At 50.3% G+C, this 12456-nt stretch overlaps 2 protein-coding genes and 1 long non-coding RNA gene across 3 annotated transcripts in view; all 3 read right to left on the reverse strand.

Moving 5' to 3' along the window:
• mus81 (MUS81 structure-specific endonuclease subunit) overlaps positions 1 to 5771 on the reverse strand; it is a 10494-nt gene extending 4723 nt beyond the window's left edge. Inside the window, exons 1-14 of the mRNA XM_083697774.1 lie at positions 5725 to 5771; positions 4925 to 5172; positions 4602 to 4731; positions 4292 to 4416; positions 3996 to 4118; positions 3755 to 3835; positions 3185 to 3273; positions 2762 to 2849; positions 2604 to 2725; positions 2136 to 2312; positions 1800 to 1921; positions 1143 to 1255; positions 820 to 939; positions 615 to 710 (exon numbers count right to left, since the gene is read on the reverse strand). Of these exons, the coding sequence (XP_083553900.1) occupies positions 615 to 710; positions 820 to 939; positions 1143 to 1255; positions 1800 to 1921; positions 2136 to 2312; positions 2604 to 2725; positions 2762 to 2849; positions 3185 to 3273; positions 3755 to 3835; positions 3996 to 4118; positions 4292 to 4416; positions 4602 to 4731; positions 4925 to 5068 (1530 nt within the window). The 5' untranslated portion in view covers positions 5069 to 5172; positions 5725 to 5771. The remainder of the gene's footprint in view (positions 1 to 614; positions 711 to 819; positions 940 to 1142; positions 1256 to 1799; positions 1922 to 2135; positions 2313 to 2603; positions 2726 to 2761; positions 2850 to 3184; positions 3274 to 3754; positions 3836 to 3995; positions 4119 to 4291; positions 4417 to 4601; positions 4732 to 4924; positions 5173 to 5724) is intronic.
• Positions 5772 to 7428: 1657 nt separating this feature from the next.
• Positions 7429 to 9657, reverse strand: LOC310824513. Its single transcript, XR_014555036.1, has 2 exons — positions 8118 to 9657; positions 7429 to 8082 (listed from the first exon to the last, which is right to left on the reverse strand). It is a non-coding gene; the product is annotated as an uncharacterized lncRNA (long non-coding RNA).
• Positions 9658 to 10298: 641 nt separating this feature from the next.
• Positions 10299 to 12027, reverse strand: ovol1a (ovo-like zinc finger 1a; the record flags this gene model as incomplete). Its single annotated transcript, XM_083697773.1, has 3 exons — positions 10299 to 10663; positions 11165 to 11474; positions 11747 to 12027. Coding segments are annotated over 3 exons (956 nt in total), but the record flags the coding sequence as incomplete, so codon positions are not given.
• Between the last annotated feature and the right edge of the window lie 429 nt (positions 12028 to 12456).

Genomic DNA, 12456 nt, shown 5'->3' on the forward strand with positions numbered 1-12456 from the left:
AGAGAAAGGGAGTGATTAGTCACTTCTGTTCATCATTACAACATCATGTGAAGGAAGACATTTGTCTAAGTAAGTGAATCTCTTCAGGCTACATCTACAGTCCCTCCTAAAGACCGCTTCACCCTCACTACCCCCCTGTACAAGTTCTCTCCTGCTAATAAAATATATATATATATATATTTTTTTTAAATAGCCTACTGGCATTACAACTGCCTATGGCCCCTGGTCTGAGCATTGTGACTGCCTATGGCCCCTGGTGTGAGCATTGATTACTTTATCTTATGATGACTGATGGATAGATGATTCACTTACTTAGACAAATGTATTGTTGTAAGTCGCTTTGGATAAAGGCGTCTGGTAAATGCCATCAATGTAAATGTAAATGTAATGTAAAATGAATCATCTAGTAGGCGGTAGTGAGGGTGAAGAGGTCTTTAGGAGGGACAGTTAAGATGTAGCCTGAGGAGATGGGTCTTCAATCTACGGCAGAAGATCGGTAGTGACTCTGCAGTCCTGACAGCAGTGGGAAGCTCGTTCCACCAGCGGGGCGCCAGGACAGTGAAAAGCCGTGACCGAGTAGCGCAGACCAGACACACACACACACACGTAGGTACCTGGTAGAGGTTGGCCAGGTGTCGGGTCATAACAGTCAGGTAGGCAGCAGACTCCTTCACATCCTCAACTCTCTTCACAAAGAACCCATCCACCACCTGACAGAGAGGATCAGAGACACACACACACACACACACACAGTTCTACTGTAGAGTGGTCTCAGGTAAACTGAGGGGTGTGTGTGTGTGTGTGTGTGTGTGTGTGTACCTGTGTGTTGACTATAGCCTGCTGTAGGGTGGCCTCAGGTAAACTCAGGTGAGCTGCTGCAGAGCCACACTCCTCCACCAGGTAGATGGGTTTATGAAGACCACACCTCTTCAGACGGAACTGATGGAGAGAAAGAGAGAGAGAGAGAGACAGAGAGAGAGACAGATGGATGATGCATCTTTCACCAATGAGAATGAGTTACACGTTATAGTGACTGAGCATCAGCTAAATCTAAGCATTCCAAGTCTATTCCCATTTCTCTTACCCAGTTGTCTCAATGACAACACACACACACACACACTCCTTCCTGCATGACCTCTGACCTTCTGTTCTCGGAACCTGCCGTCGATGATGCTGCCACAGAGGTCATCCATCCTCTTCCTCTCGATGATGTAATCAAGGACCAGCTCTCTGGCCGGAGGGGGCCGCAGCTGGCCTGAGGGGGGGGGGGGGGGTGTTCAAAAAGTGAGGAGTACAGGGGAGTACCGTTGAATTGACGTTGTTGATTGAGGATGTTGGTTTGTGTTCCATGAGGGGGAAGGGGGGGGGGGGGGAAGACAACAACACTGGACCTTTCTAGATTGTGATATAAACTCAATTCCTCTGCCACTCGCTCGCATCTCAAACAGGATTGGAGGAGAATATCAAAAAGGGGAGGAACCTAGATCTTCTCCTCCAATACATGTTGAGCAGGAAGCGGGTGGAGGGTGGAGGAGAGGACGGAGGAATCAAGTTTCTAACCGTTGAGAGAAGGCTGCTGCAGTGTGAGAGCTAACACTGACAGATGCCAGGCAGGAGAGACTGTAGATGACTCAATAAGACTGACAACAGCACCACCCGGTGGCCTGGTGAACACACTGCAGTCTATTACTGAGTGTGTGAGACTGTCACTACAGGGTGGGATACAGAGGGGGAAGCTGTGTGTGTGTGTGTGTGTGTGTGTGTGTGTGTGTGTGTGTATGTGTGTGTGTGTGTGTTACCTGGCACAGGAGTGACTCTCTCACGGGCCACCCACAGGAAGTCTCCTACGTTCAACTTCCTGACGTCGAAGGTCACACCATTTCTCTGCAACTCCTTCCCCAGCTTCTGCTTACTTGGGGCCCTGCACACACACACACACACACACACGCGCACACACACACACACACACACACGACAGTGACTGAGCATCAGCTAAATCTAAGCATTCCAAGTCTATTCCCATTTCTCTTACCCAGTTGTCTCAATGACAACACACACACACACACACACACACACACACACACACACACACACACACACACACACACACACACACACACACACACACACCTTACCCAGTTGTCTCAATGAAGTCAACACAGAGGACGATGTCATAGCTGCCTGGGAGGAGGCAGCCTCCAGCAGGCCTAGTCTCTGTGTCTGAAGCCTGGGGCTTTCCTGAGGAGCTCACCCCAGGCAACGCACTCCCTCTCTGGCCAACACGACCTGCCTGAGGGGGCCTCACTATGGGCCTGGCAGAGATGAAGCGAGAGAAAGAGAGGGAGGGAGGGAGAGACGGAGAGAGAGAGAGGAAGAGAGAGAGAGAGAGAGAGAGGGAGGGAGGGAGGGACGGAGAGAGAGAGAAGAGAGAGAGAGAGAGAGACTCATCATTCAGACATGACTAAGACCTCGTATGGTCACGTTACTAGTACACAACATCACTACTATCATGATCAAACACATTCAGTCAGAACAAATCATCAAAATAACTGTTGTCAAAATAACTAAAATGACTCGCATCTCCGTTGCTCTCGTTTACTCACTCTGTTCTTTCATCCTTCTCTTCCTCACGTCCGTCAGCTGTTAGGTCAACAGCACCAGGCCCACCCTCCTCCTCTTCTTCTTCTTCTACCCCTTCACTCCTCCCGTCCTCCTCTGGCCCTCTCCCTCCTCCGCCACCCCCTCCCTCCTGTCCTCCTTCTCCGTCTCCCTCCTCCCCGCCGTCTCCCCCTCTCTCTCCTGACTCCAGTCTTTCTGCCAGGGCCAGGCCTAGCTCTGTCAGAGAGTACCTGAGAGAAGAGAGGGGGAGAGAGAGGAGGGTGAGGGAGGGAGAGGTGGAGGAGAGAGGGGAGGAGAGAGAGAGAGAGAGGAGAGAGGGGTGAGGGAGGTGGGTGAGTAAGAATAGAGGTCACTTAAAAAAATAGAGAAGTAGTAAGATGGAGAGAGTGAAAGAGAAGACAGAGATGCAGTTGCCTACTTAGCAGTTTTCTCATATAGAGAGATGAGAGAGAGAGAGAGAGAGACAGGGGGGGGGGTGTTCCGTACCGAGCAGGTTCATCATGGAGAAATAACAGAGATGGAGAGAGTGTGTGAAAGAGGAGAGAGTTCTGAGAGATCTGCCTACCTTGCAGGGTTGTGGGTCTTCTGGACGAAGTCTTTGTGGACCAGAGTGCTGACTGAAGACCAGGCTGTGTACTTACTACCCAGATCTGGCTGGACGGGGGAGAGGGGGAGGGAGGGAGGGAGGGAAGACATGGGGTGAGAGAGGGGGAGGAGGACACGGGGGGGCAAGAGGAGGAGAGGGGTGTGAGAGGAGGGGGGCCGTGGGGTGAGAGAGGAGGGAGGGAAGACATGGGGTGAGACAGGGGGGAGAACATGGGGTGAGACAGGGGGAGGAGGACACGGGGGGGCAAGAGGAGGACATGGGGTGAGAGAGGGGGAGAACATGGGGTGAGACAGGGGGAGAACATGGGGTGAGACAGGGGGAGGAGGACATGGGGTGAGGGTGGGAAACAAATATGTTGTTTAGTGTCAATATTGGAGATATAATAGGAGGTTTTGTGATACGTGATGATTGACAGGTCATGTAAGGCTAGCAACTGAAGGGGATCAGTGGACCTGACCCAATACATGGCAACGTAGCGGCTATGTTGTGGGAATGTTGTGGGAATATTGTGGGAATGTTCCAACTCACCACAGTGAAGGACTTGTCACACAGGAGCTGGGCTTCAGCCTGCAATTCCAGCTTAAACATAAACCCCTTATTACCTGGAACCTGGAAAGAGAGAGGGGGGGAGGGGGGGAGAGAAGAGGAGAGAAAGAGAGAAGAGGAGAGAAGAGGGTAAGGACAATGGAGGAATGACACATGGCTAAAAGAACGAGTGATAGTGTGAGAGAGAGAGAGAGAGAGAGAGAGAGAGAGAGAGAGAGAGTACCTGAGACTGCCTGTACAGTGTGAGGAGGACAGCATAGCCCCCTGACCTCTTCTGAGGGACATACCCTCTCTTCCTCCCTCCTCCTCCTCCTTTTTTCTTCCCTCCATCCCCCCGGGGCCGCCTCTGGTGGATGGACAGATCACAAACAGAGAGGTGGACAGATTACAAACAGAGAGATGATTCCTAACTGACATACGGTACCAGGAGAGGAGAGGAGAGCAAAGAACAGAGGACAGGAAAGGAAAGGAGAGGAGATGAAGCCATTGTAGACTATAGGGACAGCCCCTTGGTCTCACCTCAGCCCTGGTGGAGTCAGAGGGGGGGTCGGATGCGGAGGGGGGGTCGGGAGGAGCCAGGCTGTTGTTGTCTCTGCCTGGGGGGGCCACGCCACGGGGGAGGGAGTGGATGGGGGCGTCAGCACCTGGGGGAGAGAGGGGAGGAGACAGAGAGGGAGGGTAAGGGAAATGGGAGAATGTGAAGGAGGAGAAAAAATCTTGAATGTTGCCTCCCATTGGGTCTTTTTCTGTCTCTTATCCATCCCCCTCTTTCTCCATCCCTCCCTCTCTCTCTCTAGGGCTTCTAGTTTCTCCTCCCCATCTCTCTCACCGTTCTCTCTATAGTGCCTCTGTAGCTTCTGGTCCAGTATCTTGCAGATCCCGTCTCCAAAGTTCTGGAGGATCTTGGCCTCGCGAGCGTTCTGGAGCGGCAGGGGGTACTTCTTCAAAGAGCCAATCGCCTGGAGGTAGAAATTGGGGACAGGCTCATTGTAATGCATTGAACTAAGGAATGGTATCAAACACACACACGCTCTGGACAATGTAAATGCAAGTAGGCCTAAGCGCTTATAAACTAGAACTCAGCGCCAAATTCTAATTTCGCTATTCCCTATATCAAATACACGGTAACGGTATGCACGTGTCTGTCGGTACCTTCTGGTAGACGTACTCCGTCTTCAGCCCTCTCTCCTTCGCCTGGTCCCTCAGTTCGGTAAGCCACCCGAGAAACAGCGGGTTGGGACACGGGGGCAGCGCGCGTTTCCGACCCAAACGGACCGACTCCTCCGACGATGGCATCACGTCAGACCGTCAAAAACCGGCGGTCAACATTGTCCCTGTCGGTCGGGAGAGCGACGGGGTCGGTAAAATCAGCAGCACGGTAGCGGCGTTAGGTTGATGTTCTGTCAGAAGGAAGCATTGCTGCTACCAATTATTATTATTACTACTTATTATTTTATTATTATTATTGATAATAATAATAATAATCCGAGATTATGTACAATACAATAACATGACAACACAGGGCAGAAGCGTACAAGGACGACCGGGAATTACACATTGAACAAATAAAGTAAGAGAGATATCCTTTACAATAATTCACAGATGCTACCCGATTAAAGTCTTAAACTTGGCAAGGTTCAATCTAGAAAGATCGAGATCAACTTTCGAAGTCTTCCGATGAGACACACACACTGTGACTTCTACAAACACACTCTTTTTGGGGAATGTCCAGACGTTGCCCAATTTTATTGAACAGAAATGCGATGATCAAAAGGTTCATGCACTTATAGCTAACGTTAGCTAGCGTGCAAACATGCAACCGAGACAGAAAGCGACCTGAACCGATATTCGACAGATTGAAATAAAAGCACGTTCTATTTAGAAAAGGCGTTTATGTTGAGTAGTTAACGGCTATTTTGCATTGGCGTGGGCTTCTGTGCATCAAAACTTACCCTCCAGTTTAGTGTCTGTCGATACCGCTCTCCACATTCAAAAGGACGGGATCAGCTGTGACAGATCATGTGACACGCACAGATGGAGTTTGACTAGATCATAGCGCCACCTGTCGTCTAAAGCGGTCATCGATTTAATGTACAAGCTGACTGTTTAAAGTTTAAACACACACACACACACAGACACTGACTGGTGGAGGTAGAAATCGGAGGACAGGCTCATTGTAATGCATGGGACGGAATAAGGAATGGTATGAAACACACGTGTGTGTCAGCCTCCCCTGACAGACATACACACACACACGCGATTCCGTAAAGTGTGCTGGGTTGAGTCTGGGTCTGAAGTTACAATCTATCACATTTGACCAAAAAGCTTCAATCGACGCTACATTGTTGCCAAAGCGTCGCTACAGTGAAATGTGCACTGCTGTACGAGTCTAGTCCCGTTCTAATGCAAATCAAAACGCGAAATCATATCACTCTATCTATGTATGAAATATTACATTTATATTTGACATTATCAACTAACCTGTCGAAAATATAGTAGTTTTTTTGTTGTTTTTGTCAATTGTTATTTTGAACAGATTGTGGCGGAGACCGTTAGTCATTTGTCTGTCCCACGAACCCCGAGTACCGTTAACGCTCGGGAACCTTTAGAATGCACGAGAGAGATTCCGTTGGATTCCATCAACAAGACCAAACAACGACCAGGAATCTGTTTCACAAGCTCTCTGCCTCCCTGACCGCACACACACACACAGAGAAACTGACACCGATTGAGAAACTGGTGAAAATGGGCAACCTGAGGGCTATTGACTACTATTAAGCGAGCTGAGGGAGTTAGCGAGCTACCTTTGACCACATTTAGGGTTAGGGCTAACTGCACATTATCCTGCCCTATATGCCGCCTCCCCCAAAATCACCCCCCCCCTCCTCTCGCAAATAATTGCGTTATTTCATTAAAATAGGTTCATTATTCATGTCAGAGGTTTGTTGCACAAAAGACAACTGATACAAGTATATTTATCACATTATCATGGGCTAAAACATCGCTGATACGTGTAGGCTGACAGAGTAGAATAACACAACAATGCATTTGATACTTGAACAGTTTATTTAATAAAAATAAAAAAAACGTTCTTAGGCATGGCTTAGAGACGTGTCTTGACGGTTGTTTCAAGCTGTATACATTCAAGCTAAATTGAAAGTTTCAACAGGGTGCTCTGGTGCCGCTAGAAAAAAAAACTTTTGATTGAGGACCTCTTTGTTGAAAAATGTGTTTGTTTTTCCTGATTGTGTTTTATTATGTTGTAACTGTGTATGATGTATTATTGTAAACTGTGTGTATGCAGGGCTCCCTTGTAAAAGAGACCTTGGTCTCAATGGGGCTCCCTGCTAAAATAAAGGTTCAATAAAAATTAGCTGAAGGTTCATTCATTTCGGCAACAATGAATATGTGGCGTGGATCCACTGTTTTCCGCATTGACTTCACTGTTGGATTCGCTGAACGTAACCTATGGACCGAGGAGCAGCAGGACTCGAGTCTGGCTTGAATTAGCGGCAGGTGTTGAATCAGGATCCGAGGAAGCATGAACCTGAATTTGACGATAACTCAAGCCCGCTAACTTTGGATAATCGTGAATCTGTACAGCTCAATTCGGTGTATAGCCCTCTGGCCTGCAGACACAGACACAGACACACGTATTGTATTTTCAGGAAACAAATTTAATATTGAGCATTGAGACAATGATTGTCAAAAGACATTTACAACCAGCATCCATACCCACACACCCACCAACCATAGGAGTAGTACTAACAAACGTGTTGTAAAACACTTTCTTCAAAGAAGAAACACACCTCACTGACAATAAAGCAATAAAGTCCCTGGACTGTTGTTTTAATGGCACCCAGGGCAACATTAAACAGGCTTACATGACCATAGTGGTTTGACTACAGGTCAAACAGACATGAAATTAATTTAACAAAATGGCCGCCGTCTAGTTTAAGGTCATTGCATGGCCATGTGACAGACAGACAGGGGGGCCCTGGGACACGAAGACCAAACCTCACGTCTGTCCTTGATTCCTCCCCTTCCTTCATCCCCCCCTCCAAGGTATAAGGTTGAAGAGGAGGCGAGGGGAGAGGAGTGGAGGAGTCAAGGAAAGGCTTGTGAGTCACCTGCTGTGATGACCAATCACAGCAGAGTTTGGCTTTCGGAGGCACATTTACAGACACAAAGGCAGTAGTGTTGTTTGTAGAAGTCACACACACACACATCTCTCTCCCTCACACACACACACCTCTCTCTCTCTCTCACACACACACACCTCTCTCTCACACACACACACACACACACACCTTTCACACACACACACACACACACACTCACATACAAAAGTACAACACAACGTTTGATATATAGACTACAAAATCATAACAATCAATCACATAAGACAAAGGCCCCGCCCAGCCAGGAAAAGATTACAAAAACAAACCATGATAAATATAAACCTCCCTTTATAAATCTATTTTTCAGTGTATATACTATCTTATAGAAACGATTAGCTCTTTTTTTCCCGCCAAACCTCTGTTACTGGTTCACATAAACAAACCCTCTTCCCCACACACAAGTCAGGCACTTGGGGTGGAACCCGAACCCGAGGCCCGCACGCATAACGCAGACATTCGCGTCAACCTAGCATAGACATCCATGAGAAATGCTAATCAAGCTAATGCTATTGCTAATGCTAATGCTAATCAAGCAGATAATTCAAGGCATGCGTGTGGATGTCGAGTCAGAATTCCCCCCCCTTTAAAGGTATATACTTTATAAACATACACACATATACACACTCTGGGCAGCATCGAGCGCTCAGTCACACCGAGACATAATGCCTTAGTAGAGAAACAGCACAATCTCAGATGAAACGATGTGACGAGAAAATGAACAACAACAACAACAACAACAACATATTGATATGAAAGCTAGTGGTCTACAAGTGGTCGTTCATGTGGTCGATGATGTCGTTACCACCCGACCCACGAGGAACACACCGAGGACAACAACCGACAGTCTGGAGTGATAGCAGCTCCTCCAACCTGAGACAGAACCAGGGGAGGCCGGTGGAGGTAGAAATCGGAGGACGGGGCTCATTGTAAGACGGTACCATCCCATGCATTAGAAGGAGTCCGTCCTCCGATTTCTACCTCCACCGGCCTACACTGGTATCTATGATAGGGGCTTGACACACTGCAGGGCCGATCTGAACCGTACTGGGCCGATTTGAACCATGCTGGGCCGATCTGAACCGTACTGGGCCGATCTGAACCGTACTGGGCCGATCTGAACCGTACTGGGCCGATCTGAACCATGCTGGGCCGATGTGAACCATGCTGGGCCGATGTGAACCGTACTGGGCCGATGTGAACCGTACTGGGCCGATGTGAACCGTGCTGGGCCGATCTGAACCGTACTGGGCCGATGTGAACCGTACTGGGCCGATGTGAACCGTGCTGGGCCGATCTGAACCGTACTGGGCCGATCTGAACCGTGCTGGGCTGGCACAGATATTTTCCTTCCACATTGTTCTCTCTGGTACTGTTTCAGCAACTATGGTGGAGGCATAGGCAGGCCAGTCCAGTTCAGCCCAGTACAGCCCAGTACAGCCCAGTCCAGTTCAGCCCAGTACAAGCCAGTCCAGTTCAGCCCAGTACAGCCCAGTACAGGCCAGTCCAGTTCAGTCCAGTTCAGCCCAGTACAGGCCAGTCCAGTTCAGCCCAGTACAGCCCAGTACAGCCCAGTACAGCCCAGTACAGGCCAGTCCAGTACAGGCCAGTCCAGTTCAGCCCAGTTCAGCCCAGTACAGCCCAGTACAGCCCAGTACAGCTCCGCTCAGCTCTGTAGTGTGAACATCGTTTACCTCCATTCACTGCTGTGCCCCTCCCCCCCCCCCCCCCCTCTTAAATGCCTCTCAAATCTTAGTGGTACACTGTTTAAATGTAAACCAGGGGAGGCTGGTGGAGGTAGAAATCGGAAGACGGGCTCGTTGTAATGCCTGGAATGGAATGAGGAACGGTATCAAACACACATCATTCCTCATTCTGCAATGAGCCCGTCCTCCGATTTCTACCTCCGCCAGCCTCCCCTGATGTAAACGTTACTGGCTTAGTCCTACAGTCCCTATGGTTACAGCGACAGTTGCATTATGGTCCTTGTGCAAAAGACGTCCCTTTACTTTTTCCAGAAACCATTTCCCTTTGGAGTTCTCTGGCATGTAAACTGACACACAAAGCTAAGGCATTTCTCTATCGTCAACTGAAGAATCACATACACGTTTAAATTCATATCAAAATACATATATATATATATATATATATATAAAACAGTGACTTTCTTCTTCTCCTGTTCAGGGGAGCTACAGGGACATCCCATAATTATTCTCAGCAGGACTCATCTCACACATTGCCGCTGGTTACAAGGATGCTACCCAAATGTTGGGGTTTACCTGATGACAGTGGAGTACAAATGGGCCTCTCCCTCCCTCTCTCCCTCCCTCCCTCTCTCCCTCCCTCCTCTACGGCCCGCCTGACCCTGTCGTGTCGTCGCTATCAGGATGACTATGCTCCATCACCTCATCCCCCCCCTCCACCTCCCCCCCCTCCTCCTCCTCCTCCTCATCCTCCTCCTCCCCCTCCCTCCCCCGCCTCGCCACCCGGGCCCGGAGGAAGGGGCTGTCGGGGTGGTGGCTGTGGAGGTGCTGGAGCAGTGCGTCCTGGGAGGGCGCGGTGTGGCCGCACTCCTCGCAGACGTAGAGCTTGTTCCTCCGCTCCTTGAAGGCGTACTTCTGAGTGACGCCGTGGATCTTCTTCATGTGGGACTCCAGGGAGCAGCGCTGGGTGAAGGCCTTGTCACACAGGTTGCACTTGTAGGGACGGACTCCTGGGGGGGAGGGGAGAGGGAGGGAGAGAGGGAGGTTTAGAGGAGGAGGGAGGGAGGGAGGGAGAGAGGGAGGAAAGAGTGTCTGTAAGAGTGAGGAAAGTGAAGCAAGTGAAGATTACCTGTGTGTGTGTGTGTGGGTGTGTGTGTGTGTTTGTGTGTACCTGCGTGTGTGTGTGTGTACCTGCCTGTGTGTGTGTGTGTGTGTGTGTGTGTGTGTGTACCTGCGGGTGTGTGTGTGTGTGTGTGTACCTACATGTACCTGCCTGTGTGTGTGTGTGCGTGTGTGTGTGTGTACCTGCCTGTGTGTGTGTGTGCGTGTGTGTGTGTGTACCTGCGCGTGTGCACGTGTGCGTGCATGTCTGTGCATGTGTGCGTGTGCATGTGTGTGTATATACCGGTGTGTGTGTGTGTGTGTGTGTGTGTACATACCCGTGTGTGTGTGTGTGTGTGTGTGTGTGTGTACATACGTGTGTGTGTGTGTGTGTGTGTGTGTGTACATACCGGTGTGTGTGCGGACGTGTCTCTTCAGGTCGAAGGTGTCGTTGAAGCCCTTGCCGCAGAAGGTGCAGGGGTGCCTCTTGATGTCGTTGTGACACTTCATGTGTCGGTTCAGCATCCTCTGGTGCTGGAACGGCTTCTGACACACCTGACACACGTACAACGCCACGGGCCCCGCCCCCGGCCCCGCCCCCGCCCGGACGGCCGGGGTCGTCAAGGCGACGGGGGTGGCCGTGGCGACGGAGACGACGTCCAGGGCGAAGGGATGCGGAGGTTTAGTTTGAGTCTCGCTGGGCGGCTCACCTGTTGTGACCTGGGGGGGGGGCGGGGGGGGAGAGAGGAGACAGAGGGAGAGAGAGGGGGGGGAGACGGAGGGAGAGGCGGGGGGGAGAGAGAGAGAGGGGGGAGGGAGAGAGAGAGAGAGAGAGAGAGGGGGATGGGATGGAGGGAGAGGGGGGGGGAGATGGAACGAGAGAGAGAGAGAGAAAGTTAGCTAGGTTGGTGAGGGAGTCCATTACTCCTAGAAACCCAACACACATTTGAATTCACATAATAAAAAAAACTACATTTCCCACAATCCCTCACCTTGATTTTGGAGCGGATGTAGGGGCTGGCCGGGGCCCTCCTCCTGACCTCTGACCCCCGACCCTGAGGCTGACCCAGCGCCGTGCAGGACGGCAGCTCGGCCCTGTGGAGGTCATGCAGGAGTGTGTGTGTGTACAAGTGTGAGTGTGTGTAGGTGTAGGTGTGTGTGTGCGAGTGTGTGTGTGTGGAGTGCTCGTGGGCTGGGGAGGTGGAGAGGCAGGGGGCCGACTCTGCCGGGCTGGCTTCTGTCCCCTCCAGCAGGGCAGGAGGAAACATGGACACTGAAACAACAAGAGAAACAGAAAGGATAGGTTAGGTATCTGATTAGGCTAGAGATGTGGTGTGTGTGTGTGTGAGAGAGAGAGAATTTAATTGCTGTTGAATTTAACTGAGAGGAGGGAGACTGTAATGTTTGTGTGTGTATACAGTATGTATGTGTGTGTGTGTGTGTTTGTGTGTGTGTGTGTGTGTGTGTGTGTGTGTGTGCATTCGTGTGTGATGCAGAATTTAATTGCTGTTGAACTTAATTGTCTTGTGCTGCCTATGACACACAAACATGCACACACACACGCACACACACACACACACCAGTTACAGTTGGACCTGTCTGACCAGCCAAGCCAGAGACACTCTGTTGTAAGCTCCTCAAACAACCCACCTCAGGAGCTGGGTGTGGGTGGGTAGGTGTGTGTGTGTGTGTGTGTGTGTGT

This window comes from Argentina silus, assembly GCF_951799395.1.
Source record: "Argentina silus genome assembly, contig: scaffold_437, whole genome shotgun sequence".
NCBI lineage: Eukaryota > Metazoa > Chordata > Actinopteri > Argentiniformes > Argentinidae > Argentina > Argentina silus.